The sequence below is a fragment of the Otolemur garnettii genome, unplaced genomic scaffold (assembly GCF_000181295.1).
Source record: "Otolemur garnettii isolate 467f Iridium unplaced genomic scaffold, OtoGar3 scaffold00039, whole genome shotgun sequence".
Taxonomy (NCBI): domain Eukaryota; kingdom Metazoa; phylum Chordata; class Mammalia; order Primates; family Galagidae; genus Otolemur; species Otolemur garnettii.
The window spans coordinates 6813769-6839752 of record NW_003852434.1 but is presented as its reverse complement, the minus strand read 5'-3'; the positions used below and the strand labels follow the sequence as shown (position 1 = coordinate 6839752).

Sequence of the window (25984 nt, the reverse complement as noted above, 5' to 3'; positions counted from 1 at the left end):
CCTGTGGTCCCAGCTACTTGGGAGGCGGAGGCAAGAGACTCGCTTGAGCCCAGGAGTTGGAGGTTGCTGTGAGCTATGCCACGGCACTCTACCCAGGGGGACAGCTAGAGGCTCTGTCTCAAAAAAAAAAAGTAGATCATAAAAATCACTTTCAAAATCTAAAGAGTATATCTATTAAAACAGTATGTTGCCTAGTTTTGTCATATCAGAGAAGGTCTCTTGCCCAACAAATTAAAACCACCAATCTGAACAGAGATATACAAACATTCCTACTTCATCTGGACCACCTCACTCACATGGGGGTAATATTGTTGAGTCTGAACTCTTGGCATTTGTGGGTGGCCACCAATAGGTGCAGGCCTGCCCTTAGGCATTTTCGGAGATCCGTGTCCTGGTGCGGGCTCTCCTTGTGCTCTGCAAAGTCTGTCACGAAGCTGCACAATATTTGGCTGTAAGAACCAATGGGGAAAAAACAAGCAAATTGTTAATCTTCACTCAACTTTATGACAATATAGTGATTTTCTTAAAGTAAACAGATCACTCAGGAGACCCCCTTTTGCTCAATGCTGCATGCCATACAAGAAACCCTGACACTCGAGGATTCCATATAATGGCTTCTAGTATTCAAGACTGGCATCAAAGTTCCACAACATACAATGTAGCTTGTAATTTAACTGAGATCGGGATTTGAATTACGTCCACATCATGAATGGTAGGAAAGATCAACATCACTTATCAACTGCTGCTCTTCTGATGTTTTCTCAAGTTTATGTAATGCTCATCAATCACAAAACTACTCAAAAAAGAAACAACTAAAAAAGGCCACAAAAAAGAACCAACTGTTAACGATGGTGATGGAAGAAAATGATAATCTAAGAGATGAAACTTTTAAAAGATTTCTGAGAAAAAATTTAAAAGATGTCAAATTCAGATCTGTAGTTAATACAGATCAATAATTATATAAATTTACCAAAGTACAATGAATTGATCATAAATTAATACACGTTCTAAGTATTAATAAATAACAAGAAAAAAGCAATGTGTTAAAATGTTTCAGCAAGATTTTAATATACTTAAAATTTATACATTCCTGGGTGGCACCTGTGGCTCAAAGGAGTAGGGCGCCAGCCCCATATGCCGGAGGTGGCGGGTTCAAACCCAGCCCCGGCCAAAAACTGAAAAAAGAAAAAAAATATTTTATACATTCCTAAAAATGTGTTAAAGATTTAAGTGGTTATTTAATCTGTTTAGGTATCTTATTGTCTTTTATGGGGGAAATTATTTATTTATTTGGCCGGGGCTGAGTTTGAACCCGCTACCTCCAGCATATGAGGCTGGAGTCCTACTCTTTTGAGCCACAAGCGCCGCCTTGAAATTATTAATAATACTACAGTGTTATCACAAAGTCTCAGGACACATTTCCCCCAAAATGTAGGATCTGTTGAGATGAACAGAGGGGTAACATCAAAATTATGCTTTTTTGCATACAGAATGTATTTTAAAATCCAAATAAAAGCCCAAAGAATAATGTATGGAAAATGTATGTGATTATAAACAGAACTAAACAGTTTAATCCTGGGCAGGGCCTATGGCTCAGTGAGTTGGGTGCTGGCCCCATATACCAAGGGTAGAGGTTTTGAACCTGGCCCCGGCCAAACTGCATCAAAAAAATAGCTGGGCATTATGAAGGGCCCCTGTAGACCCAGCTACTCAGGAGGCTGAGGCAAGAGAATTGCCTAAGAGCTAGAGGTTGCTGTGAGCTGTGATGTCACAGCATTCTACTGAGGGCAACAAAGTGAAACTTTGTCTCTAAAAAAAAAAAAGTTTAATCCTAAGACTAGTTGATCTAAAGGTCTTAGAATTTAGTCTTAAGATAAAGTGTCCTTTTTGTAGATTTTTTTTAACAGTTTTATTTATTTTACTTTTTTTTTTCAAAACAGAGTCTTACTATGTTGCCCTCAGTAGAGTGCCATAGCATCACAGTTCACAGCAACCCTAAACTCCTGGGCTTAAGGGATTCTCTTGCCTCAGTCTCCCTTAGGAGCTGGGACTATAGGTGCCCACCACAATGCCCGGCTATTTTTTTGGTTGTAGTTGTCATTATTGTCTAGCAGGCCCTGGCCGGGCTCAAATCCACCGGCCTTGGTGTATGTGGCCGGCACCCTACTCACTGAGCTATAGGCACCAAGCCAAGATAAAAGGTCTTACATCTCAATATATTTGAGAACTACAAAAACTTAAAAAGTCGCACAAAATTATTGTGCCAAAGTCATAATACAGAAAAAGACTATGTTTCTATTGTATCTAATATGCCCATGAACAATTTATAAAGAGATGAGATGAATCCCACAGCTAAATGTACACAAACCAACTAGAGAGTCATGCCTCAACAGTCTTGGAGTACATTATGTATTTCTGCTTAATGAACTTTATTGGTAATTCCCTAAAACAAACAAAATACTGAAAATAATTGGCTAAAAAAATAAAACACCATCAAAACCAAAATAAAGTTACTAATACAAAGTATAAGAAGAGAAAACATATATGCTAGGCTTAAAATCAAGCTCTGCCAGGCACAAAATGCAGATATAAATATTTTATATGTGGAAGAGTTTGCTCAAACCCCACCCCTACCTTCTACCTATGTTCCATTACTGGGTTTGGGTCCCCCTTCTTTCGTGTTCCAATAGCACCACCACCTGTACTTCAGTACTTATCACACTCTGAAATCTCAAGCTTCCTCTATGGCTACCGCAAGTTTGGAAGGTTCCTAGGCGAAGGACCTTGGCAATCTTGTTCATCACTCTATACAGTTTCTTGCTGAGTTGAATTGAATTAAAGCAAATATCTTGAAAAAGTCCACATTTTATCATATACCAAATAAAGACAATAAATTAGGAATGTAATGCCTTTAATACTTAAAAAATACTCTTACCCACAAAAATAGTGTCAGACTAAAATGGCATATATAAAGAATTTCTTTGATAATATCCCGGTGGCACATGTGGGAATTTTAAAATGTTAAGTCCATTTGTTTGACTAAATAAAGCTATTAACACTTATAGCTTTTCATCATAAAAGATTCCTACAAAGAACCTTGTATGTTGGTTTCCCGCCCCATCCATTTTCTTTAAATACTACATCCCATGGTACAAAGGGATCTATTACACTATTGAGAGCATCTAAACTCTGATGCAACTTAAGTACACCCCAAAACGATCCTTGAAGTATTGTCAATAACATTTACCTGCAGTCAGGTAACAGAAATTCAGCTGCTGCTAAATATTCCACTGAAAAGTGTTGCTTACGTCCAATCCCAAGTGCTATCTACTAGACTCACCTTACTCACATATTAGAAGAAAAAAGAAAAATTGTCAATTCTGATTACCTGGTTGGTGTTGTCAGGAAGAAAAGCCAAGGCTGCAGCAATACTGCCCTGGGCTGCCAGCAGACTGGCGTACTGACTCATCTTCTCAGCCAGAAGAACCCCGACAGCATTAGCGTCCGAAGCTTGAGTGAGCTGCACAGCTTTTCGCAGGATGACAACTTTTTCAATCAGATCCTAAATAAAAAAAAGAAGGGTGGGTCAGAGAGAGAGAGAGACAGAGATATTAAGACCATGCATATGAGAGCAAGTGGAAAAGTAAAGAGTTACTACGATTTCCAAAGCTCACTAAAAGTGTGGTGCCTATTGTGCGGGGCCTGTGGCTCAAAAGGTAGGGCGCTGGCCCCATATGCCAGAGGTGGCGGGTTCAAACCCAGCCCTGGCCAAAAAATGCAAAAAAAAAAAAAAAAAAAAGAAAGTGTGGTGCCTATATCATCCCTATCACAAAAATATGGCCACCATTCAGGTTAAGTGAAAGAGTCATGAGGAGGAAGAAGCCCTCTGACTCAGGGACAGGGCATAGGTTACCACCTTCTCCCCAACACCCTGAAACTACTAGATACTATCTAGAGAGCAAATATCCAAAGTGAAAGTGACAAGCAGACATCTGAAGGTTGAAACTGTGTCCCTGCAGGTATGGGATGAACTATGAGTGAAAATGTCACACCATCTACCCTATAAAAACACTATGGGGAGGTGGTGCCTGTGGCTCAGTGGGTAGGGCGCCAGCTCTATATACCGAGGGTGGTGGGTTCAAACCCGGCCCCGGCCAAACTGCAACAACAACAAAAAATAGCCGGGCATCGTGGTGGACGCCTATAGTCCCTGCTACTCAGGAGGCTGAGGCAAGAGAATCTGCCTAAGCCCAGGAGTTGGACGTTGCTGTGAGCCGTGATGCCATAGCACTCTACTGAAGGCAACAAAGTGAGACTCTTGTCTCTAAAAAACAAACAAAAAAGGGGACCCAGAGACAAAGGCATACGATGGCCAGACAAGCTTCCTACTGTACCTCAGAGTTTCTCATGTTTCTCTTCAATACAAGCTCTTTCACTAATCGGTGGGTATGCTTCAGGTAGAAAGCATAAATATTCTACCTTTCTGCCTTTCATAAGAATATAAATCCAGACACGTGAAACAAGCGTCTTTCTCTCAGAAGCACTAAGAAGGAAAACCTTGACTTCTTACTGACTTTTACTTTCAACAGAGTGATCTTCAAAGCATTGACTCTACTGAGAAAAGTCTCTTTCCAGAGAGGAATAGTAATATTATATCAAAATTATCATAATACTCTTTTGGTTAAATGCTGAGGGGGAAAAAAATCTAAATAAATAGTAGGTACCTTAGAATAGTCCCAAATTTTTTCACTACCTTTCTTACTTATGTATTGGCAGGGTTTTTTGGGGTTTTTTGTTTATGTCCCCCTGGGTAGAGTGCCGGGGCATCACAGCTCACAGCAACCTCAAACTCTTGGGCTTAAGCAATTCTCTTGCCTCAGCCTCTCAAGTAGTTGGGACTATACGTGCCCGCCACACTGCCCAGATATTTTTTTCTTGCAGTTGTCATTGTTTAGCAGGCCCAGGCCGGTTTCAAACCCACCAGCCCAGGTATACGTATGGCACCCTAACTACTGAGCTTTGAGCGCTGAGCCTTGTGTATTGGTGTTAAATGAGATCCATGTCTCTTTTACTCTCACGTTTCATAGCCATAAAGATTCTCTACTGTTATTAGGGATGCCTTTGATTCCTTCATCCACTTCTTTGTTCCTCCTTTTTTGCTCAAGGAGGCAGAGCCACTGGAGACAGGAGTATGAGGAAAAAAAGAGATAAACCCCAAGGTTGTTTTCATTATTCTTGCCACCTACTTCCACCAATAAACTGCCAAATCACACTTATGATCCTTATGTTTTTGAGATAGAGTCTCACTCTGTCACCATGGGTACAGTGCTATGGCATCATAGCTCACAGCAACTTCAAGCTGCCACAATGCCCGGCTAGCTTTTCTATCTTTCTTTCCTAGCAGAGACGGGGTCTCGCTCTTGCTCATCCTGGTCTCAAACTCCTGAGTTTAAGCAATCCATCCTGCTCGGCTACCCAGAGTTAGTATTACAGGTGTGAGCCACCATGTCCGGCCCATAATGTTGATCTCAGAAACAGCTGCAATTCCATTTTACCACCCCATCACCTCAAACTTTGCTTTTCCAAATACAGTAATAAATCCATGTAATTATCCACAAAACAACCTCTAGAGTGTAAATTAGAAGAGCGAAAGCAATGAACCTACAGAACAAATGAATTTTTAGAATTTGACCATAAGTAAAGTGAACATTAAAAAACAAATGAATTTTTAGAATTTGACCATAAGTAAAGTGAACAATTTGACCATAAGTAAAGCAAACATTAAAAAGCACCTTTTGCTTCAAAGATTCTAACCTGAAGGGACAAAGGGTGGCTTCCATCTTGAGCTTTGGTCCAACATGCAACCAATTTCTCTACATTCCCCGCACAAATGTAGCAGAGACATGCCTGAGACTGCAGGAGGCTGTCTCCTTCACTTTCCAGCCTGGTTCCCAAAAGATCTATAAAAAAGAGGAAAACAAAATCAGATTATCCCCAAGGCATCTGTGTATAAGTTCATGAACCGTTTAATAACATTTTCAGAGGTACAGATTACATTTCATAACCAGTGAGTAGCAGGGAGAAACAAAATTGCTCTACCTGCTCAGTAAATATTTGTTAAATGAATGCAAGTGGGTAACACATTGTGTACAATAAATGATTTCACAAGACTCTACATCTAGCTGTAGAACTGATTTCCATTAATTATATTACCAAAAAAAAGAGAATAATATCTGAATAGAAAAATCCTAAGGACACATTTATCAATCATAACTAACTCTACTATAAATTACTTATGAAAATACAGTGAGTACCTTATAATTTTTGTATTCTCATAATACTTTCAAGGTAGCAAATGGTTGTTTGCTCTTAAACTAGCAGCCTTAAGCTTTTTTCCTTACAAATAATATTTAATCCTTAGCCACTAGTTTACTCATGGCCTATGAAGTTAATTTCTACTTAAATGTTATAATTATTAATTTCATCACAGCTAAAATTTATTAAGTGAGAGCTACTTATATGCCATACTACAGATGAATAAACTGAATCTTAGAAAGTAATTGGGGGGCTTGGCGCCTGTGGCTCAAGTGGCTAGGGTGCCAGCCACATACACCAAAGGTGGCGGGTTCGAATCCAGCCCGGGCCCGCCAAACAACAATGATGGCTGCAACCAAAAAAAAAAAAATGGCCAGACGTTGTGGTGGGTGCCTGTGGTCCCAGCTGCTTGGGAGGCTGAAGCAGGAGACTCGCTTGAGCCCAGGGATTGGAGGTTGTTGTGAGCTGTGATGCCACGACACTCTACCCAGGAGGACAGCTTGAGGCTATGTCTCAAAAAAAAAAAGAAAGTAATTGGGGTAGTGCCTGTGGCTCAAGAGGTAGGGCACCGGTCCCACCTGGGGCTGGTGGGTTCAAGCTTGGCCCCAGCTAAAAACTACAAAAAAAAAAAAAAAGTAATTTATTATAGGTCATATAGCTACTAAGTGGCAGGAGCAAGATTCTAACTCTGGTCTGTCTAAAACCAAAATCACTAAACAGTATTTTTATTCAAAATGAGTAGGTACAAAGAAATTTTTCGTTTGTTTGGTTTTTTGTTGTCTCACTTCGTCCCCTGGGCAAGAATGTAGTGACGTCAGCCTAGCTCACAGCAACCTCAAACTCTTGGACTCAGATGTTCCTCTTGCCCTGGGCCTCCTAAGTAGCTGGCACTATAGGCACATACCAGGCCCGGCTAATTTTTTTGTTTTTTGTAGAGATAGGGTCTTGCTCTTGCACGAGCTATTCTGGAACTCCTAATCTCAAGTGATCCTCCCACCTCAGCCTCCCAAAGTGCTAGGATTACAAATATGAGTTACAGCACCCCGCCAAAGAAATATATTTAATAATTCTAGGAAAAACATTCAAATAAGAATTTTTTTCTTATATATTCATCAAACTTTCTAATAAAATGCATCATTTGGCTTGGCACCCATAGTACAGTGATTATAGCGCTGGCCACATACACCAAGGCTGGTGGGTTCCAACCCAACCTAGGCCAACTAAATAACCACGACAACTGCAACAAAAAATAGCTGGGTGTTGTGGCCGGCGCCTGTACTCCCAGCTACTTGGGAGGCTGAGGCAAGAGAATGGCTTTAGCCCAGGAGCTTGAGGGTGCTGTGAGCTGTGATGCCATAGCACTCTACTGAGGGCAACATAGTAAGACTCTGTCTCAAAAAACAGTAAATAAATAAATAAAATTTAAAAAGTGTCATTAATTTTTTATTTACAACATACCATGCCATATATGTAATGTAGTTGAGTATAAAGTTGATTTCTTACCACAAAGGGCTGAAAATTCATCTGGTTTAGCATAAGTCAATACTGCAGCTAAAGCCTCTCTCCAATTTTTAAGATCACAAGACTCGACAATCTCCTTCCAGTTCTTCATCACCACTGCAGTGATGAGCTGGGGAAAGGAAAACAAAGGGAGAATTAAAAGTTTAGACTGTGTTAGTAAAAATTAATTCCAGCTACCAAATGTATCTTTGAAAGGTACTCTTCACAGTATTTTATGTCAAATAAAGCCACTGCAAAAAGAAGTATATTTCTGAAACAAAGACATAAAAACATCACACACACCCCCAACCCCTCACCAACATATTTCATAAAGTGCTGAGAAGGAAAAGTCTAGGTTGCTATCAGAACATTTAACAGAAGATACTGTAAGACCTGATGGATCAGGACCAACAGCCTATACTGTAGACTAGAGATGTGATCTAAAAGACAAGCATGAATTAACTTCACTAAGAAGGAAAAAGCATTCCAGGTCAAGGGACCACTAGGTGCAAAGTCCCAGGGAGAGAGGAACCTGGAGTGAGTGAAGAACTGGGAGGCAGCCAGAGTGGCTCACTGGTAATAGGTGACAGTGACATGTAGAGGCTGGAGAGACAGAGCAATCAGTGCTGGCGGGACTTAACACAGGTACAACTTTTATGAAAAGTATTCCCCCCAAAATTACTTCTTTAGGACATGCAAAATAACATCAAGCAGGAGGTTTAAAAATATCTACACCCCCATGTTCCAGAAATTCCTCTCCTGGAACTATAGCCTAATTAATCAGAAATTTGTATAAATCTTTATATACAACAAAGGTGTTTATCACCATACATAAGAGTGAAAATATTGGAAACTACCTAAACATCCCCAAATAATAGAAATAACCTTTTCATAAAATTTTAATAAAGTAATTAAAAATTTTATAAGAATCTTTAATGATGTGGGAAAATGCTTACAAAGCCAGTGACAGTATCAATAAACTAAACCACGCAAACATAAACTTAGATGATCCTGATTCTGTTAATTAAAAAAATTCTACAAATACATAGAAAGAGGTATGGAAAGATATGCATCAATCTATGGACGGAATTGGGGAGCACTGGAATTTTTACCTTTAAATTTTTCTATGTTAAGTTTTTGCAAAGTAATATGAAAATATTTTTAAAATTGAACATAGAAAGAACAAAAACTGGAATAATCATGCCAAACTGTCCACAATTTTTTCTGTGTCCAGGAATTATGGATGGGTTTTAAAATTCTTTACTGTGTTCTACATTTCTTTTTGTGTGTGTGTGTGTTCTACATTTCAACTATCTATAATAAGAGTGCATTGTTTCTATAATCAAAGTAATAAAATATTATTGTTTATTTTTAAAATAACATACCCTGGTAATTTTGCTTTGGGATTTTGCAAAGTATTTTTTCTGGGTCTGAGCCAACAGTTCTTGTCCACCTGCTATGGCCAATATAATGGCATCAGCCATGCGGTTATCATGTAAACAAAGGTCAACAGCACTCTCAAAATTACCCGTCAGCAAAGCCTGAGTAATTAAACCATCAATATCTGCAACAAGGAAGAATACATCCAAGTTAAACAGAATTTTTGTTACCAAAAACAACAACAAAACACTACACATATCAGTTTATATAAACATATAATTGGAGAACATAATACTAATTTCTGATTACTGGTGGATTAATTTCTAAAACAAGTTGTTAATATTTATGGAAAAGATCTATGGAAATATACAGAGATACATGTAAAGTAACAGATTTTCCAGACTGTTTAAACTGGATTTTTTTTTTTTTGGAGACAGAGTCTCAAGCTGTCGCCCTGGGTAGAGTGCAGTGACGTCACAGCTCACAGCAACCTCCAACTCTTGGGCTTAAATGATTCTCTTGCTTCAGCCTCCCAAGCAGCTGGGACTACAGGTGCCTGCCACAATGCCTGGCTATTTTTTTGTTGTAGTTGTCATTGTTTAGCAGGCCCGGGCAGGGTTTGAACCTGCCAGCCTCAGTGCATAAGGCTGGCACTGTAACCACACTGCTACAGGCACCGAGCCTAAACTGGATCATTAAAGATCACTGAGGTGTCTGAATATACAACCCTTCCCAAAACACTAATTACATGTATATACTAAATGAAAACAGTTCTTTCTCAACCTCTTACCACTGTCACAAAACATTTCTAACTTCAACTCTGGGATTATCTGTTTTCAAAAAGATAAAAAAAAAATTAGAAATGAAAACCAACAAGTACTCACCTCCACTGATGGAAATATTAAATGTTCCTCTAGCTGAGGGTAGAAATTCAGATTCTGGTTTTTCTTCTTTAATGCACTAAAGAATTGAAAAATGCAGCAATTTAGCCAAAAAGAAACTATGGAATAATTTACTGACAAAACAAATAATCCTAAGGTATTCTAGAAAAGTTTTCAAATTTAAGTTTACACAAAGATCTATGACTTCTATAAATATTCTGTAAATGAATTTCTACATATGAACTCCCACTGTCCAAATGTAAATAAAATCCAAAGCCATCAGGACTACTGCTAAAGTGTACATATTCATTACTGGTATCTCAGAAGTTATTACTGAAGCTGAAGAATCATTTTTCTTAGATACCTCATCTATGAGTGGCTTGAAACATGCATAATATACATTTTTAAGTATATTATATTTTCATTTTAAAACAATGTGCTTCTACATATCTAATAATTCCTATCCACTAGATTTTGGTTGTAAGCTGTTCTTGTCTTAACTGAATCATGAAAAAAATTACTTAGTGTCCACAGAATAAAAGTCAGTCTATTTATTATGAATATACAATAATTATACATTTTGTATTTTTTCAAATTAGGCATTTCTAGAACATCAGAGTAACCTGATTAAAAAATATATAGTTTTGCTATAAATTTCTGAGACTACTTGTAAGACTGATTAAAAATAAATCCAATATTTTCTTTCTTTAGAAGAAAAGAAATAGACAGGAGGTACCGTGGCAACAAATAACTTTCAATGCTTTCTCTTCCATGCAAAAAAATTCTAAAGAAGACAAAAATGTATCACAGAGATTAGAGATAATTTTTTTTTTTTTTTTGCAGTTTTTGGCCACGGCTGGGTTTGAACCCGCCATCTCTGGCATAAGGGGCCAGCACCCTACCCCTTGAGCCACAGGCACCGCCCTAGAGATAAATTTTTAAAGAAAAACATACTGTCTGCATGACACACAGCATCTATCTCCTGTGCTTGTGTTACCTCTATATGTGAATGTGAACACCTAGTTTTCAAGGTCGAAGCATTTTGAAATTGGTAATTTTAGGGCAGAGTACAGCATTGCATCATTTGTAAATAAAGCTTAATTAGTAAATGTCAACTAATACAGAATAGCTATAGTCCTAATTCCCTCTGTCCAATGAAAGAGAAGCATTTTAGAATTTAAACTCAAAAACATTGAGCATTTAAATTATTCACATTAAGGTATCAGATACTAATTTGGTTATAATCATTTTGTACACAAAAATTTTTGTGTAGAAAGTAACAGAGTCGGGGTGGTGCCTGTGGCTCAAAGGAGTAGGGCACTGGTCCCACATGCTGGAGGTGGCGGGTTCAAACCCAGCCTGGCCAAAACTGCAAAATAAAAAAAAAAAAAGAAAGAAAGAAAGTAACAGAGTCTCACTTTGTCACACTGGGTAGAGTGCCATGGCCTCAGAGCTCACAGTAACCTCAAACTCTTGGGCTCAAGTGATTGTCTTGCCTCAGCCTCCCTAGCAACGGGGACTACCATCGCCTGCCACAACACCCAGCTATTTTATACAAATGGGGTCTCACTCTAGCTCAAGCTGGTCTCAAACTCCTGAGCTCAGGCAACCCAACCACTTCAGCCACCCAGAATGCTAGGATTATAGGCGTGAGACCCAGCTCAAATTTGTTTTCTAAAAATAATAAATCTTTATTTATGGACTTCTGAAATAGACAATAAGGACAAAAAATTGTAGTTTATTATATATTGAGTAGCTTCAACATTGAGCTATTGTGTTTGCTAAACAAATAGCATCACCAAGATAAGGGGGAAGATTTTACCTCAGACACAATTTTTTTCAAGTGAGGAAAGTATACATTGTTTGAGTACTGTTTTGATAAATACACATTTTCCTTACCTATTATTCATAAGTGCCCTCCCAAATGGTATTCTATTTGACAACACATAGCTAATCTAGTTCTATATAAATCAAAGTACATTTTTTATCCTACAATTCTATCTAAATATTCCCAAAATTAGTTCTAATTTTTAGTAAGATTTATCCTTTATTCTCTTGTTAATTAAAGTCTAGGAGATGCACTTCTAAGGAAAATGAGTTTTTTACTCATTTTCTAATAGTCTATATTTAATGATGAATTATTTTTATAACTTAGTAAAAGAGCGTAGAAAACACTTTATCATAGTCAGAACAGTCCTGTATCACAAAGAACAATGAAAAAGTTGAAGATGAGAAACAAGAACTTCTTGATTCATTTTCCAAGATGAAATAAAATTAGAAAACAAGAAAAGTATGAAATTATTTATTAGTAGTTAAAAAATACCCAGAGAATTAAAAGGAAAAAAAGTTAATGATACAACTCTGTGTTCAAGGACTCTTTTTAATTAGTTACAAAAATTACCAATTACAACTAAGGACACACTTCTAGTAAATCATAACAGTTTAGAGAGACATTTTGTACTTGGACTCCAAGTTCCTATGCTACAGATAGTGGGCTGAAAATATTAATATGCCAAGAAAAAAACTTTATACACACAATGCCATGTGGATTTGTAAATAAAATCTTGTTACATCTTGATGGCCATCTGACCCAATTAAACGAATCAACTCTCAACTTAAAACCATATAATCCAGGAGTGAGGCTGGAGTTCAGAGATGATACTTCTGTCAGTATAGGTAAACACATTCCTCCCCTAAACATCTCTAAGAAAACAATTTATTCCAACTTTATGTTCCAAAAATAGTTGAGAAAATTTTCCTTATCTCAATATGAGATACACAATTATCACAAATTTGTCTAATATAATATGAAAAAAAGTAAGTACCTCTCCCAACAGCTGCTCTTCAGCAGCATGGATCTCCTCCCCATCACTCTGTGCTACTTGGTCAGAGTCTTTAAGAGCCTTTGGTACACAAAACAATTACAGAGGATGTTGAAGAATGTAGCATTAAAAGGTTATTAGTGAACAAGATGAAAGACCCAACCGTCAACATGCAGAGATAGTTTAATCATACGAAGCAACACCGAGTAAATTTATTTGTGAAACACCATTAAAGGAAAAGCAAAGAACGATTATTGCAAACATCTTTCCTTTCTTCCCTACCAAACGCCCCCCTAGCAAAAATGGTCTTTACCTTAAGTATCTGAATAGTCAGTCATTGATTCCATTCTTCCTCTTACAAAATTCAAATACGTATACCAAAAGAAATGCTCTAACTAATCCTATGCTGTTAAGATGAGAATTATTAATTTATTTAAGTACCTAGAGTCACCATTTGTCATGCCATAAAGCACAAAACAGACGAATTTCTTAAATTACGTTTCCTTCTTTGTTATGCCCTATCTAAAATTTTAGAAGACAGCTATTTTGTAAGGCCTTCTTACCACATCGGCTCCATCCGCTTTGTTCAAGGCCAAAGCAATCTGAAATAAAAACAACAACTCACCTACTAAATGGAATTCTATTTCAGGGCATACAGCAAATGTTCACCTCTTACTCCATTCTTGTTGGCAAAAATCCACAAAAGTTCATGTCAAGAACAGTATGTTTCAGAAAAGAATAAAAGCCATGCAATGCTGGCATCAATGAATGGTCCTAGTTTCATTCACATGGAGTTCTACTGCTCAGATAGCATCCCATTCTGCTGTTCAATCACAAAACTAACCTTAAAACAAACATGTTCTCTTCTACTTGCTTTCAAGTAACAAACTTTTAAAAATATTTTTTCAGGTACTCACTATGGAAAGAACTTATTAGAAGTATTCTGACAATCAGATTATATTTCCTCATGTTTTGCTATCAGGTATGCAGTAAAAACTTTCAAATTAATCTCTTGTAAACCTAAAAAAGTTATAGCATCAACAAGTTTAGACTAGTAATAAAGTTAAATAAAAACTCTACAGGAGTGAGCAAAGACACACAGCCACTGAGCAGGGAGGCTGTGATGTGATCCTCAATCTATGTCACGTTAAAGGAGCACTGATCTTCAACGTGTGCCTACAGAGTGCAGTATCCAACTCGTACCATGTATGCAACAACCCCGTAATGCTATATAAAACTTTAGTCATTTCCAAAGAGTGGTGAAAGGCTAAAACAAATTACATAATCAGAGAACGCAAAATATTGCTTTCAAGGTTTCCAAAGTCAAAGCACTTTTACTGCTATTGATGTTGATATCAACATTGTAGAATGATAAATAAACCCCTCTTTGACACTAAAAACTGCAATATGATTTTAACTTTTTACTTTATTCATTTAGTTTTTTAGTGTTTTGCACAGACAAGGGGTCTCCCTATCTTCCCCAAGCTGGTCTCCAACTCCTGCCCTTAAGCAATCCTTTCACCTTGGCCTCCCCAAGTGCAGGGATTACAGGTGTGAATCATCATGTCCAGCATGCTCTTTTCAAAAGAGAGTTTTTCTTTAAACTATTAAGCAGATGACTTGAACTTTTTGTTTATTCAGGTCCAGTACAATAAATGGCTTCTGTTCCTGAAATATCTATTATTTACTTATCAGCTGGACCAACCCAATACATAGTTTCAGAGTTGTGTGCCAAATCGTGATAGTGTAAAATAATGCCCTACTTTTCATCACCTAAATTGTAGTGAACTTGGGGTAACCTCTAAGTATCTCTCTCTTCTCCCCAGGGCCACTGTTTATGTACCCTACTAACATCTCATTATTTCCAAGGTCTGAGGCTCTTAGTCTTATCTTTCAAGGCTCCAATGATTCCTGACAATCAAGTTTGAATTAAATGTGGTTCTGGAAGCTTCTAAATCCAAGTATAATGTTGAGTTTTGCATTTAACAATATGTATTCAAAATTCTGGCAAACACAAATTCTTATTAAATGTTACTGGTTGACTGAAGATAATCTCTGCAGAACTTTATTTAAAAAGTACAATATATAAATATTTATTTGTATAAACACAGCCAAACGCTTTCCCAAGTTTACCTTCTTTCCTAGATCTTCTTTTCTGTATCCTAGAAGTTCAAGGTATTTTCCACGAGAATCATCCTCAAAATTTACCTTTTAAAAGAGACATATTATTGAAGTAAAAATTTACATTTAAAGGGGCAATGTTTATAAGAACTGATCAAATTCTAAGAATTATTAGAAAATATTTAAACTCTACTATATTGTTCTGAAGAGTCACTATTAGAAAAAAAAACAAAAAGCAGTTATTTTAAAAATAATTTTTTAAGTACATAAGTAATTAATTATCCTGGTTGAATAAACTTATGTCTGAATTATAAATACAAACTAACTTTTTTTTTTCACAAACTAACTCTTATTTAAAGTTAAAGTGAATGCAAAACTCACATTCTGTGGAATATACTATGTCCTAAATAATTTCTTTTTCAAAATTAATACTTAATTTCAAAATATAAAAATAAATTCCTTAATTTTAGAATTTAAACTTATTATATTTAAGACTGCTTTTCCTTGGAATATTCAGCAACTGTAATAAGACATGGACATTCCAGTGAAGGTAAAATGACCAACCAGAAAATTCTATTTGTTATTCTGTTGTTAAAAACACAACTCAGTAAAAAGAATGCTTTTTCTCTAACTCCGCTTAAGGATTCCTACAACCTCTCTCTGCTATGCCTCTTTCTTCTTTTCTCATTTTCTGTAACTGGATCTACTACATATATTAAATATTCTATGAATTATTATAATAAGGTCTATGTTTTAAAACCAGGTATGCTGGATGTTATGTCTCTCTCCTTTAAGTGTATCTATTACGTTGGTTTTTAAATTACTAAAACAGTATTTCATATTAGGCCTTTCAAAGTAGAAAAGAAAAAATCCTTGACATAAGAAAATAGGTTGTATGCTCGTCGTAGTTTCTTAATTTCATTAAAAACGAGTGAAATCACATGTCTCCACTTCTTTCTTTAATAGGAACACAGTACAATATAATAGGAATGGTTACATTTGCAGATAATGAAATAAAATAGTTTTAAATGCCAACTTTACCTTCAAAAAGGACCACACATTTTTTTCAAACTCTATCTGAGAGGCATCGATTTTTTTCTGGCAGTAAGCGATGTACCCCTGTGACTGCACCACCTGCTGCAGCTGGTCTGACCGGCTAAGGAACTCCTTCTCCGTCACAACCTGACTGACCAGCACACGGTGCTGCTGCTGCTGCTGCTGCTCAGGCCCCTGCTGAGACTGCACCTTGACATTCTCAAACGTAACCAGTTTGCCGCCAAACTATAAAAGAACAAATCAACAAAATCAGTTTTTGTTTTTGTTTTTTTTTTTTGAGACAGAGCCTCAAGCTGTCCCCCTGGGTAGAGTGCCATGGCATTACAGCTCACAGCAACCTCCAACTCCTGGGCTCAAGAGAGTCTCCTGCCTCCGCCTCCCAAGGAGCTGGGACCACAGGCGCCCGCCACAACGCCCGGCTATTTTTTGGTTGCAGCTGTCATTGTTGTTTGGCGGATCCGGGCTGGGGATTCGAACCCGCCACCTTAGGTGTACGTGGCTGGCGCCTTAGCCGGTTGAGCTATAGGCGCCGAGCCAACAAAATCAGTTTTAACCACAGGACTAGTAAAAAAAAGGCATTTATTATAAATGAAAAACAGTGGCCTAAACATATACCAACTTGGAAGACATTAGCTGATACATCCTCCTATACTCCACAATCTGACCTCCCCCCCTTTATTTATTTATGTGTGTGTGTGTATATATATATATTTTTTTTTTTTTTTTTTGAGACACAGTCTCACTTGGTCACTTTTGGTAGAGTGCCATCGCATCTTGGCTCACAGCAACCTCAAACTCTTGAGTTCAAGTGATCCTCTTGCCTCAGCCTCCTAAGCAGCTAGGACTACAGGCGCCCGCCACAAAGCCTGGCTAATTTTTAGAGAAAGGCTCTCCCTCAAGCTCAGGTTGGTCTCAAACCTGCGAGCTCAGGCAATCCACCTGCCTCAATCTCTCAAGTGCTGGGATTACAGGCATGAGCCCGGCTATTTATGTATCTTTTTTGAAACAGAGTCTCACTCTGTCACCTGAGTAGAGTGCCATGGCATCTTAGCTGACAGTAACCTCAAACTCTTGGGCTCAAGAAATCCTTTTGCCTCAGCCTCCTGAGAAGCTGGGACTACAGGCTGACCCCCCTTTACTTTTTGCTCTTCCTCTCCATAACCCACATTCTAGATGAAATGCACTATTTACTGTGCTCCACAATTTCTCAGCCACTTATTTTTACTACTTTCTACACACTCATCCTACTGCTCTTCCAAGGCCCTGGCAATGTCACCACCGTTCAGCCCAGATACTCACAGCATAGTATATATCTCTTTTGATTCAGCTTTTAGCTATTTATATGTCTTTGTCTTACCTTCTGTTCTAGGCCCTAGGTTTCAAGGCAGGCTGTATTGGTTTTATTCTTCTCTTGTGTAATTAGTTAATATCTGACTAATATACTCATAAACAATAAATATAGAAAAAGGAGGAAACATAGGACCAAATTTGTTTTTCACACTCAGTAATGTTTTGTCCAAGGATCAAGGCCTTTATACAAAATTATCCAATTAAAGGTCAAGGTGTTTAGGGTGTTTCTAATGTCAGGCACTATAGGAAAGACCAAGATTAAAAAAAAAAAAAGCCACAAATCATTATTGTTAAGGAACTTATACAAAATAAAAAAACTAAACATAACAGGTACCTATTAGCAGTACTGAAGATGTTATTTTGATCCCTCATCTCTATTGAGTTCCAAACTCAAGAAAGGAGTGTTATTTATTGAGTACTAGTGAGCAGAGGTGGGGAAACGGGAGATGTTCACTTTTCAGTCCAGTGATAAATACACAGGGAACACTTTCCATTTGACAGGCACCACTCTAGGCATCGGGAACATACCTGTGAGTTAGTCTCTGTTCTCATGTAGTTTATATTCATCAGGAGGTGAGGAGTGCTTTTCCGTACAGCTGGATTTTTTTAAAGCTCATACATGTATAATTTTTTAATAAAAATGTTCTAATTATGTAGAGAAGAAAAGAACTAGTTAACTAGATGATGAAGCTTCAGAGAAAATAGTAAGGAAAGTGGATAGTTCCAAACAAAGGTAAAGATTCAAAGGCAGAAGAGCAGACGGTAGAGCAGACCAAATAGGACAAATAAGATTAAATCCAAAGAATGAATTTATAATGACAGAGCATGCAAACAATGGTCTATTTTAGAAAAATAAATCTGGAGTAAGTGATATAAATTGGAAGGGCAGAGACAAGCAATAGACATCAATCAAGCTATTTACTAGAAGAGTTTAGAATAAAAAGATGAAGAATTAGGCAGAGCCTTAGCAATATAAAAGGAAGAAATACATCCAAGAGATTTAAAAGAGATCATTACCGGGACTTGAGGATTGAATATGGGAGACCAAAGAAAGAATTCTGAGCCTGGTTACTAGAATGACAATAATTAAAATAGTGGTAACCGCAGAGAAGATGACGCATTTAGTTTGTGAAAATGAGAATACATAGAATTACATAATGTGAATAACTCCCTTATGACAATAAAAAATGCAATGGGGATGAATTTGAGTAAGTTTAGTATTTATATTTTAGGCAAGATAACCAAGAGACTCACTTTTTATCATTATGTATAGTAGTAATTTGATTAGACTGGTAATAGAATACCTACAAATTTTATATTCGTGTCACATTAATAAGGTACAGAATTTAAAAGGCAAAAGCATAAAAAATAACTATAACTAAAAAATTGTACTAATAATACAAAACATAAAAGTAGTAACTTGGGACACTGATAATAAACTGAGGAGAGGAGACATCAACAGAAGTTTTTGTTTTACATATTCTCATGACTTTTTCAAATAGACTGTTAGAACTAACAATGTTTTATGTCATCCACACTAAAATTACACAGAAAATATCCACAAGAGATACACAAAAGAAACTGAGAGCACAAAGTGTATCTATCACTAAAAAAAAATTAAGAAAACACAAAAGAAGGCAGAATGAGAAGAAAAGGGGCACAAAATAACTACAAGACATAGAAACACCCCAATCAAAAGGCAGAGTGACCAGGTGGATTTAAAAAACAAAATTCAACATCCTATTATATGCTCTCTGTAGTAGATTTAGTTTATTAATTAAATATTTATTCATTTATTTTTGAGACAGAGTCTATGTCGCCCTCAATAGAGTGTTGTGGAATCACAGCTCACAGCAACCTCAAACTCTTGGGCTGAAGTGATTCTCTTGCCTCAGCCTCCCAAGTAGCTGGAACTATAGGTGCCCACCACAATACCTAGCTATTTTTAGAGACACTCAGGCTGGTCTCAAACTCATGAACTCAGGCAATCTACCCACCTCAGCCTTCCAGAGTGCTAGGATTATAGGCGTGAGCCACCACACCCAGCCTGGTCAAATGATTTTTGATTGACTATGCTACGGGGAAAAAGATGTCTCTTCAACAAATGGTATTATGAAAACTGGACATTTATATTCAAAAAAATAAAGTTGGGGCTCAGCGCCTGTGGCTCAAGCAGCTAAGGCACTAGACACCTGAGCTGACAGGTTCAAATCCAGCCCAGGCCCGCCAAACAACAATGATAGCTGCAACCAAAAATTAGCCGGGCATTGTGGCAGGCACCTGTAGCCCAGTTACTTGGGAGGTAGAGGCAGGAGAATCGCTTGAGCCCAGGAGTTGGAGGTTGCTGTGAGCTGTGATGCAAAGGTACTCTACCCAGGACAACAGCTTGAGGCTCTGTCTCAAAAAATAAATAAATAAAAAATAAAGTTGGATCCTTACCTTACATCATAAACAAAAATAAACTCAAAATGGAATAAAGACCTAAATGTGAGACTTAAAACTATAAAACTATTAGAAGAAACAGGGTGAATCTTCATGACATTAGCTTTGACGCCAAAAGTACAGGCAACAAAAGCAAAATTAGACGAACAGGACTACCATACAGCAAAGAAAACTATCAATGGGGTGATAGGTAGCCTATAAAATGGGTGAAAATATTTGCATACCATACACCTGATAAGGGATTAATATCCAAAATATACACAGAACTCCTAAAACGCAACCATAACAAAATTACCTGATTAAAAAATGGGCAAAGGACTTGAATAGGTACTTCTTAAAAAAAAAAAAAGGTCAAAAAGCATATACAAAGATGTCTACCATCACTACTCATCAGAGAAATGCAAATCGAGTCACCCAGGCATGTTAAGATGGATACTATAAAAAAAAAAACCAGAAAATAAAGCACTAGAGACAATGCAGAGAACAATGTAGAGAAATTACAATTCTTGCATACTGTTGAGTGAGAGTGTAAACTGGTGTAGTTACCGTGGAGATTCCTCCAAAACTTAAAAAGGGAACAACTGTAATTTCCAGCAATCCTACTAGGGGGTATATATTTCACAGAACTAAAAACAGGATTTAAAAGATACATTTAAAACAAAAAAAGAAAAACAAAACAAAATAAAAGAGAGAGATTTACATACTCGTGTTCATTCCAGTATTTATGCACAATAGTTAAAAGGTGGAAGCAACCTAAATGTCTATCAACAGAGGAATGGATAAAGAAAATGTGGTACATACATACAGTGGGTTTGTGTTCAGCCTTTAAAAAGAAGGAAATTATGTCATAAGCTCCAACATGGATGAACCTCGAGGACATTAAGCAAGTGCAATCAGTCAGTCACAAAAAGACAAATACTGCCTGATTCCATTAATACAGAGTGCCCATAAAGTTTGTGTGCAATTTGCTACTTTAAATTATTTTAAGTTGCACACAAACTTTATGTCCACCCCAAGTTATTTCAAGTAGTCAAACTCCCAAAAACAGAAAGTAGAATTTACTTATCAAGAGTTGAAATGAGGAGCTGGTATTCAAGGGATACAGAGTTTCGGTTTCATCAGATGAAAAAGTTTTAGAGACTCCTTGTAGAACAATGTGTTAATGCTATTTTAGTATATATTTAAAAATGGTTATGATGATTAGTTTTATACTATTGTTCTTTACAATTAAAAAACTGGCGATTAAAAGAAAAATTAGAAGGAAGAAGAGAAGGAGAAAGAATATTTCCTTCCCATTTTAAAAAAGGAAAAGGAGAGAAAGAGACAGAAGACAGGTTTTTAAAATAAGGGAGGAAGGCGATGGATGGTGCTGATGGTCATACAACAGTGGGAATGTATTTAATGCCCCTGGACTTTGGCTTTGTTTTTTGTTAATCGACAGTGTCTTACTCTATCATCCACAGTGGAGTGCTGGCAAGGGTGAGATCGGAGCTCACTGTAAACTTGAACTCCTGGGCTTAAATGATCCTCATCTCAGTCTCCCAAGCAGCTAGGACTACAGGTGTGTGCCATCATGCTTGATTAACTTTTTTAATTTTTTGTAGAGATGGGCTCTCACTACTCACATATTGGGCAGGCTGGGTCTCAAACTCCTTGCCTCAAACTATCTTCCCAACTTTGCCTCCCCAAGCACTGGGATTATAGGTATAAGCCACCATGACTGGCCTGAACTGTGTATTTAAAAATGGTTAAAGTGATAAATTTCACTAGGTACATTTTACCACAATTTTAAAATAAGGAAAAATAGCACAGGCCCCATTTTTTCTGAGAAACCATTTGAATGATGAAAAACATACAAACATATCTTAAACCCAAACTTTTTCCATCTCGGTGAACCTGTAATAACACTTTGCTATGAAAAGTCCTCTGTGCCTATGGACCATAAAAACAAAATCCACCTACAGAGAAAGAAGCACCAACAGGCCTTCGGACCCACTTGGGCGGCTTCTTCAGTGGCAGCACGACACTGTGCTGAGCAGCCTGCTGTGGAATTTGTAATGGAGGAAGGGGCTGTCCTGTGCCAAAGGGATCAAGATTCCCAAAAGACGATGAAAGCTAAAAAAAGAAAAAAGAAAAGAATTTGTAACTGACACAAACTATGTCTCATTTTTTTCAAGTCATACCCAAGGAATTTTTTTCCTCACAATTATACAATTGGTCAGCAAGGTAGATCACCAGTCATTTTCAAAATCATTATACAATAGAAATATTTTTTTCAGGTGTTATGATTTAAAAAAACCTTAACACTTCCTATTACCTTGTCAACTTGTTTCTGCCTTAAACCATCTGTGCTCCCTCCCATGATAGAATAAACACTGACACGTCCATCAAAGGAAGCAGCTGATAAGACAGCAGGATTGCGGGGACACCACTGAATGTCAAAGCACCACTGTGTGTTGGTGGGAAGTTCGTATAACACCTAGGCCAACAAAAAAAACAGGTAACAAAACTCAGAAAAAAGTATAACCACTATGTAACCAAAACACCTGGATTAACATGGTCAACAAGTACATCTAAATGAAACATTTTTCTTCAGAAAGTGCCTTTGGCCAGGAGAAATAGTACTAAGACTTCTTTAAGTATGAGAATGTTTAATTATAATAACTTATTATAACAAACAGAAATATAACTTCAATTTTCAAACAGATTTGAATAAGGATATCTTTAAAATTGAAATTTGCTTGTTTTTACTGAAATGGTAGCAGTGCGTGCATGGGAGGGAACACTCTCATTAGAGTCAGCTTGTGAAACCCTAAAAGATCTATAGTGTCCTGTTCAACTATTTTTGTTTGGGAAGACCCAAACAACTATATTTAAGTTAGTTAAAAATCAAATTTTAAAATCAATTTGAGAGGGAAGAATTCACTAAGAAATCTGGCTTTTAGACAAAAGAGAAAACATGAATTATACACACCAAACCCACCACTGCGGAATCCTAAGGGAATTTAGCATTAACAGCTTTCTTTAGAAATAAAAGGGCATGGAAAAAAATATAGAAAATGGCTGATATAAAACCTATACAACAGTATGATTGTTGCTAACCCAAAAGTTAGTGTGATAGTAACACTATTCATAAAGTGGACATTTAGGCCTAAAAAGAAAATTCAAATGAACTTAACTTTGGCTTTGCGGGATATTTAAAACTTTTTATTTCATAAAGAAACATAGTTAAAGGAAAAGCTATTTACCCTACTTATGTCTTTGATGTCACTAACAGTTTTACTTGCAGCATGCCCTAAACACCTCTTCCTTCAACGTCAAAGCACACATAACTCACTATATAACTGAGAAAATGACAGCAGAATTTTGAAAGCCACAGTGTAAAATGCTAGATGATTATTATTTGATTATGTGATTACCTATACATCACATGAGGTAAAATTTACTAATTATTTTAACTTTTTTCTCTTGTCTCCCCTAACTTCAGTGTTTCCATATTCTTAAAGACACTGATACATCTAAAAACTTCATGCCAGAAATCAAATAACTGAAGTCCTTGTTTTCATTTTAACAATATAGATTAAAATCTATTGAAGGCACTCTTATTTTTATCAGTATTCCATCAGAGTAACTACAAAAGCACTTGCAACACAGAAATATAAAAAGGTTAAAGTATAAAAGCTGTAATTTATACTCCTGCCTCAACATTCAGAAGAGAGACTAAAAAATTGTATCTATTGGTTTCCAACAGAGCAGGGCATCTTCAGTAATGACAAGGCAGCCACAGACCCAAACCTCAAGCCATCCTATACTGACAATGCCTATTTCCATAAACCACATATGAAATAAATCCAATTAAGTATTTCTGCGTGTGGGTGATAAATTCATTTTACTGGAAATGAGAGGGGATGATTATTAGCTTTAGTAATACTACTTCAAAGATCTGAAAAATTTCCTGGTTGAAATAGCTGAGTTTAAATAAAACATCTGAGTTTTATCAGATCTTCCCAATAAAATCCCTGACACAACACCATATACTTTTCACAGAATACACTAGAGAATCCATATGGAAAATTTCTTTTGCAGGCAGAAATAATATGCTACAAATACTACAAGGCTGAGAAGCATTTCCTCCCTATACCTCTCCTGTGTTTGGGTTGGAGCACAGAATCTTAGCGTCTTTTCCGCAGCTCAGTAACAATTCAGGATCTGCCATGCTCCAAGCAATTGCCAAAATCCCCCTATAAGAAACATAAAAGGACAAGGACGTTTTTAATCTTGGGAAAAATTAAACCTCAAATTGTTTCTATCTAAACTTTGGACATACTCTTGACAGACATGTAATTTAATACAGTATTTCTAGAAAGCAATTTACTAATATGGATAATCTTTGATCATTACAAAGACATAGATGTTCAATGTATACAGTTTATGATAGCAAAAAAAAATTTTTTAAATGCCCAACACCACAGAATAATAAATTACAGATCATATTTTGGTGAAAAGTATATAGATAAAAATTATATTGTAGAAATCCACTTCTTACTATTATATAGTACTCATGATTAATGAAAAATTCTTATCTAACTACATGCATAAATTATCCTACTTGTATAAAAATTATACAGAGATTGGCTCAGCACCTATAGCTCAGCAGCTAGGGCGCCAGCCACATACGCCAGAGCTGGCAGGTTTGAATCCAGCTCAGGCTTGCCAAACAACAATAACTACAACCAAAAAATAGCCAGGCATTGTGGCAGGTGCCTGTAGTCCCAGCTACTTGGGAGGCTGAGGTAAGAGAATCGCTTAAGCCCAAGAGTTGGAGGTTGCAGTAAGCTAAGACGCCACAGCACTCTACTGAGGGCAACATAGTGAGACTCTGTCTCAAAAGAAAAAAAAATTACAGGGAGATTATGTGCATATATATATGTATCTCAATGAGACATGTAAATTAAACATTTTACTTATGGATAGGTAAGAAATCTTTACTTAATGTCACTGACAAGTTCTTGGAAACTGTAACTTTAAACACAAACAACACATATTGAAACCAATTTCACCACAGGCTAACTGCTATAAAGAACTAATTTCTTAAAGCATACTTCTGACCACAAAAACATCACCAAACTTCTAAATAAAGACCCCAAATACTTGTGATATTAAGCACTGAAATAAATATGAATTATGTAAATACTTCTGAAAGGTTAATAAAAACAAGTAAGAGAATTATTTACCTAATGTATAACACTAGCCATTAGTGGCGGTGAATTACATCAGGGAATAAATGTTTGCAAAGTCTAAATGGTAAAGTGCACCTCCAACCATCACATGGTTCATAAATAACCAACATGGCAGGCTCATGGAGACATTTTATACAACATTGTTTATCGCTATGCACTTGTATCATTATTGTGTATGTTACAAATCTTTATTTTACAATAAGTTGGATTCATTCATTCACTTTTCCATCCAGCTTATTCCCATTCATGGTTATTGGTGGCTGGAGACTATCCTGGTAGCTCAGAGAGCAGTGAGAACCAGCCCTAGACAGGATGCCATTCCACTGCAGGGCACACCCAGACCCATACTCACTCCTACTGGGACAATTTAGATAGAACAACTATTTGAGGCTTAATTGCAGGTATCATGACATATCACCCCTACATTTACTTATTTACTGGATAAGAACATTTTTCTATGTAACTACTACATAATGTAGTTCAATACTCAAAATATTTATTATTTATACGCAATAATGTTCTTAATATGTAGTCCACATTCAAATTTCCCCAACTGCATAAATAATGTACTTTATAATTCCCTCCCCCTTCAGAATCCAATCATGCATGCCAAAAATTTCTAGGTATGTCAAAGAATGCTTTTTTAAGAAATCTAGTTCATATGACATTTTAGAGAACATTTACATTCTAATTTATCAAAAATATTTTTTCAAAAATCATAGAATTGCGGAGTTAGAGGGCAACTTAAAGATCATATAATTCAATTTTTCATTTATTACAGGAGGGAAACTGAGAACTAGAGAGGCTGACTTGGTCCTGGCCCACAGCATGGTATCTTGAAAAATTACGACCACTCCTAAACTTGGTATAGTATTAA

At 36.8% G+C, this 25984-nt stretch overlaps 1 protein-coding gene across 26 annotated transcripts in view; it reads right to left on the bottom strand.

Annotated features, from left to right (window-relative positions):
* SEC31A (SEC31 homolog A, COPII coat complex component) overlaps positions 1 to 25984 on the bottom strand; it is an 89547-nt gene that overhangs the window by 30895 nt on the left and 32668 nt on the right. For 19 of the 26 annotated variants that reach the window (XR_002773461.1, XR_002773462.1, XR_002773463.1 and 16 more), the window contains 13 exons: positions 24009 to 24108; positions 22185 to 22346; positions 21830 to 21982; positions 16061 to 16300; positions 15032 to 15106; positions 13462 to 13500; positions 12902 to 12979; positions 10080 to 10155; positions 9201 to 9379; positions 7819 to 7945; positions 5815 to 5960; positions 3389 to 3562; positions 297 to 449 (listed from right to left, as the gene is read on the bottom strand). Coding sequence is in view for 22 of the 26 variants with exons in the window: in XM_023513381.1 (XP_023369149.1) it covers positions 297 to 449; positions 3389 to 3562; positions 5815 to 5960; positions 7819 to 7945; positions 9201 to 9379; positions 10080 to 10155; positions 12902 to 12979; positions 13462 to 13500; positions 15032 to 15106; positions 16061 to 16300; positions 21830 to 21982; positions 22185 to 22346; positions 24009 to 24108 (1702 nt within the window). In the remaining 4 variants the exon portion in view is untranslated. The remainder of the gene's footprint in view (positions 1 to 296; positions 450 to 3388; positions 3563 to 5814; positions 5961 to 7818; positions 7946 to 9200; positions 9380 to 10079; positions 10156 to 12901; positions 12980 to 13461; positions 13501 to 15031; positions 15107 to 16060; positions 16301 to 21829; positions 21983 to 22184; positions 22347 to 24008; positions 24109 to 25984) is intronic. The other 7 variants (XM_023513392.1, XM_023513397.1, XM_023513398.1 and 4 more) reach the window with 2 other exon arrangements.